At 41.5% G+C, this 5,656-nt stretch overlaps 1 protein-coding gene across 1 annotated transcript; it reads left to right on the top strand.

The window, feature by feature from the left end:
- Positions 1-201: 201 nt before the first annotated feature.
- Positions 202-3,183, top strand: LOC107921858 (uncharacterized). Its single transcript, XM_016851695.1, has 5 exons — positions 202-354; positions 846-1,772; positions 1,815-2,243; positions 2,331-2,540; positions 2,851-3,183. The coding sequence occupies exons 1-5, from the start codon at positions 202-204 to the stop codon at positions 3,181-3,183; spliced, it is 2,052 nt and encodes a 683-aa protein (XP_016707184.1).
- Positions 3,184-5,656: the final 2,473 nt, after the last annotated feature.

Genomic DNA, 5,656 nt, shown 5'->3' with positions numbered 1-5,656 from the left:
TAATTAGTTAAAGTTTACTTCCAGAGAGGTAGAAAAAAAAATCTGGAAATCACACATCTTTACGGCACTTGCACTAAAACTAAGAATATGGATCAAAAGTTCGAACAATTGCAAAAGGATATGCAAGACCAATTGCAAGAACAGTTGGCCAAAATACAGAATGACATGAGGGAGCAAATGCTAGAGGCTCAGAGGAATATGATGGCTGAAATGGCCCAGTTGTTAAGGGCCACTGATAAAGGAAAAGCTCCCATGGCAATCACTAAAGAGGATAATAAGGGTCCTCCTCCGGGTTTTACTCCGCCTCATGTGCCACTGCAAACCGAAGCACCTCCTAGAAGGCCATCTGTCACTGTGAGACCTCAACATGGGCCGGTTGATACTGGAATCCTTTAAATTTCCCATCTAGGTCAGGAAATAATTTAGGCGATAGCCTAATCAACCCTATCACTCCTGATCTGGATCTTATGGAGAAGAAAAGGATGGCAATCGAATCCTCAAAACAGTTGGAGGATCGTTGTAAGTGGTTGGAGGAGAAGTTTAGGGTTTTGAAAGGTGATGGCTATCATCATGGGATTTATGCCAAAGACTTAAGTTTGGTCCCAGACTTGGTACTTCCTCACAAATTCAAGATGCCGGAGTTTGAAAAGTACAACGGGACTACTTGCCCAGAGGCACACATAACAATGTTTTGTAGAAGAATGACTGGATATGTGAACAATGATCAACTATTGATCCATTGTTTTTAATATAGCTTAATAGGAGCAGCGGCTAGGTGGTACAATTAGTTGAGCCGTGCAAGAATCAGTTCATGGAGAGATCTTGCATAAGCCTTCATGCAACAGTACAACCATGTGACTGATATGTCTCCAGACAAGATCACGCCTCAAAACATGGAGAAAAAGCCTAATGAAAGTTTTAGGCAATGCGCACAACGACGGAGGGAGGTGGCAATGCAAGTACAACCACCACTGTTAGAAAAGGAGACCACCATGTTATTTATTAACACTTTGAAGGAGCCGTTCATCACTCACATGATTGGAAGCACAACGAAAAGATTCGTGGATATAGTTATGGCAGGAGAAATGATTGAAAATGCTGTAAGGGGCGGTAAAATTGAGGGGGAAGCGGCTAAAAGATCGGCCCCAAGGAGAAAGGACAACGAGGTGAATAATATGAATAGCCTCAACTCGAGGGCAATCACAGTTGGTCAACCCAAAGCAGCTGCGGTCAAGCAACAAAGTACTCGAAGACAGGAGTCGGGTACAAGACAGAATTCAGAGAGGATGCAATTCACGCCTATCCCTGTGACGTATCGTGAGCTTTATGAAAGCTTATACAATGCACATGCCATTGCTCCATTTCACTTGAAACCGCTACAGCCACCGTACCCCAAATGGTATGATGCAAATGCTAAATGCGAATATCACGAGGGAATACCGGGGCATTCGATTGAAAATTGCACCGGATTCAAGAAGGTCGTGGAGAGGCTTATCAAGATAGGGGTTGTGAAATTCGACAGTACCCTTAATACTAAAAATCTGTTACCAGATCATGGAAATCAAGGAGTGAATGCCATCGATGAAACAAGGGAAGAAAAAATCAAGGAAGATATTGCTGAGGTGAAGACACCCATAAAGGTAATATGGGGGGAGATGGTGAAGAGAGGCATGTTGACCTTTGGAAAAGGTAGAAGAGGAATAGAGAATTATTGTGAATTCCATGGAGAGGAGGGTCATATGATCCAAATTTGTGAGGAGTTCAAGGCCATGGTGCAAGGCCTTATGTTTAGCAAAGAGCTACAGATTTTTTAGCGTAGTTCTTACAAAAGACAAATATCTGTGCTGGAAAATGAGCGACAAGGAACCAACCAGCCAAGAATTATTATTTCCTTACCAGGGAATAATGAAGTAGGGGTGCAAACCGGGCCCAGGGTTGTCATCCATAAACCCAATCCTTTCCTTTACAAGGATGGCAAGAGGGTGCTATGGAGTTATGATTGCAGTGTAACAGTACCTGAAGGGGAGAGTATAGCCAGTGGGTTTAGGGGCGTGCAAAATGAAGGTTTCCATACGCGGAGTGGGAATCATTATAATATAAGAGGCGTCGGAGTGGAACCTACAAAGACAAAAGGTGTCGATGTTGAGAAGGAGAAAGAGGCCGAAGTACTCATCAATGAGCCAATGAAGGAGGAGGAGGCTAAGGGGTTCCTAAAGTTCCTTAAGCATAGCGGGTATAGTGTGGTCGAGTAGTTGCGTAAGCAGCCAGCGCGTATATCAGTATTAGCCCTACTTCTGAGTTTTGAGGTACATCGGGATGCATTATTGAAGGTGCTTAACGAAACATATGTCACCCACGACATATCCGTTAACAAGTTAGACCGGTTGGTAAATAACATTAGTGTTGAGAATTTCATTTACTTCAATGATGATGAAATTCCACCTGGGGGCATAGGGTCAACCAAAGCCTTGCACATCATTACTCGATGCAAAGGATACACGCTGCCAAGTGTACTCATTGATAATGGGTCTGCTTTGAACGTCCTTCCATTATCCACATTGAACAGATTACCCATTGATAGTTCGCATATGAAAACATGTCACAACGTGGTAAGAGCTTTTGATGGAACTGAAAGGAAAGTGATGAGACGAATCGACATCGCTTTGGAAATTGGGCCAAATACATATGAAGTTGATTTCTTGGTAATGGATATCAAGTCCTCCTATAATTGTTTATTGGGGAGACCATGGATACACTCGGCAGGAGCGGTGCCCTCCTCATTGCACCAAAAATTGAAGTTAGTGACAGATGGACGGTTACTAACCATTAATGCGGTGGAAGACATTATAGCAGCAGTCACTAGCAAGGCCCCTTACGTCGAGGCAAATGAAGAGGCTATTGAGTGTTTTTTTCCGCTCTTTAGAAATCATCAATGCAACCTTCATTTTAGAAGGAAGTGAGGTGTCGGTACCCAAAATGTCTAGAGCCACAAGGATGGCCCTGCAAATGATGATGGGGAAGGGAGCATTGCCAGGAAAAGGATTAGGAAGACGGTTTCAAGGAGGGATTCAAATCCCAAAACTAATTGAGAAGAAGGATCGCTTTGGTTTGGGCTTCAAGCCAGGCCATAAGCACAAGAGGCAAGAAATTGAGAGGCGCCAAGTGAGAAGAAGGCGCGTTTGAACGGAGGAGAAGTGGAGTGGGAATCGATGACATTCCCACCTATATCCAAATCCTTTAAGTCAGGAGGATTACTGGTAGAAGAAAGTCATCAAATTAATGCTGTACACAATGAGGGATTAGAGCAAGGAAGCCTCGAGGGCATTCGCCCTTACGAACCGGGGAGCTCTCTGAACAATTTGACTGCGGAGGACCTTCCTGTAGTCTTTAGGAATTTTTCAGAGTAATTCTCGAAACATGTCTATTACTCTAGGCCTAGGGGTAGTAAGATTACGTTTGTGAAAATAAGCTTATGTTCATCTATTATTATTTAAATAAAACATAACTTTTATCAATTTAAACGAGTATTGTATCATTTTTATCAACCAATATTCCTTTAAATTTTGGCAATTCTTATTCTTTTATTCATAGCACATAAACAATCATTCTTAGATTCATTCATTATTTGTATATTCTTTCATACCTCCACAGGTCCCTAGATATCAATGATATGAGCACTGATACTGCAGCTCCTAATTTCTCTTGCGAGCAAGACATGTGTTTAGAGGAACCTCAGGATTTTGAAGATGTTCAAGATTGTGACATATCTCTTGATCTGTTAAGAATGGTAAAGCAGGAGGAGAAACAAATCATGCCACATGAGAAAGAGGCAACAGAGAATATAGCCCTAGAGGAAGGGAAGGAGTTGAAAATTGGAACACTGATTACCGAGGACATAAGGCATGGTCTGGTTGAGTTGCTTCGAGAATTCAAGGATATCTTCGCCTGGTCATATCAGGATATGCCCAGATTGAGTACTGACATTGTAGTACATCGTCTTCTGATAAGACAGGATTGTAAACCAGTCCAACAGAAGTTACGAAGAATGAGGCCAGACATTGTTCTAAAAATAAAAGATGAGGTCAAGAAGCAGTTCAATGCAGGATTCTTACAAGAGGTCAAGTACTCCGAATGGGTAGCTAATATTGTGCCGATCCCTAAAAAGGACAGGAAGGTATGAATGTGCATTGATTATAGAGATTTAAATAAAGCTAGCCCCAAAGATAATTTCCCCCTGCCACACATAGACACTTTGGTGGACAACATAGCAGGATATTCGTTGTTCTCCTTCATGGATGGTTTCTCAAGATACAATCAGATAAAGATGCATCCTGAGGACATGGATAAAACCACATTTATAACATTGTGGGGAACTTTTTGTTACAGGGTAATGCCTTTTGGGTTGAAAAATGCAGGGGAAACATACCAACAGGCCATGATGAACTTGTTTCACGACATGATACATAAGAATATTGAGGTATATGTTGATGATATGATTGCTAAGTCGCGTACAGAAAAAGAGCACATTGAGGTCTTGAGAAGATTATTCTTGAGATTGAGAAAATTCCAGTTGAAGCTCAATCCAGCAAAGTGTACCTTTGGAGCCCGATCGGGAAATCTATTGGGTTTCAGAGTCAGTGAAAAGGGAATAGAAGTTGATTCAGATAAAGTCAGAGCAATACAAGAATTTCCTCCTCCACAAAATAAAAAAGAAGTTCGAGGATTCCTAGGAAGGTTAAATTACATCGCTCGGTTCATTTCACAACTAACTGAGAAAAGTGATCCTATCTTTCGCCTCCTCAGAAAACACAATCAAGGTACTTGGGATAAGGAATGCCAGAATGCTTTTGAAAAGGTCAAGCAGTACTTGTTGAATGCTCTGGTATTATCTCCACCCAGCCCAGATAAACTGTTAATACTGTACTTGTCAGTGTTCAGAAATTCTATGGGATGTGTGCTTGGTCAGCATGACGAATCAGGGAAAAAGGAGAAGGTAATTTATTATCTCAGTAAGAAATTCACAGATTGAAAAGTTGTGCTGTACGCTGATTTGGACAACTCAGCGATTAAGACAGTATATGCTATACCATACCACTTGGCTCATCTCAAAGCTTGATCCATTGAAATACATGATAGAGTCAACGGCTCTAAATGGGAGAATGGCGAGATGGCAAATTTTGCTTTTAGAGTTTGATATAGTCTACATAAGTCAGAAGGCTATAAAAGGAAGTGCAGAAGCAGACTTTTTGGCTAGTAGGGCTCTAGAGGATTATGAGCCATTGAACTTTGATTTTCCAAATGAGGAGTTAATGTGTATAGCAATGACCAAAGATTCTCCTTGGAAGCTAAATTTTGATGGGGCTTCTAATGCAGTTGGAAATGGAATTGGGGCAGTCTTGGCATCCTTGAATAGTGATCATTACCCGTTCACGTGCAAGTTGGAATTTGATTGCACGAACAATATGGGTGAGTATGAAGCGTGCATCATGGGACTGCAAGTAGCTATAGAGCTTGGTATAAAAAGCCTTGAAGTATATGGAGATTCTGCTTTGGTAATTTATCAGCTTAGAGGTGAATGGGACACAAGGGACCCTAAATTGATCAATTACCAAAAGATAGTTTTGGGGTTACTTAAGGAATTCGATGACATCACCTT

Source organism: Gossypium hirsutum, chromosome A12, assembly GCF_007990345.1.
Source record: "Gossypium hirsutum isolate 1008001.06 chromosome A12, Gossypium_hirsutum_v2.1, whole genome shotgun sequence".
In the NCBI taxonomy this organism is placed as follows: domain Eukaryota; kingdom Viridiplantae; phylum Streptophyta; class Magnoliopsida; order Malvales; family Malvaceae; genus Gossypium; species Gossypium hirsutum.
Note: the sequence above shows the minus strand (reverse complement) of the source record. Positions and strands in the feature narration are given on the sequence as shown.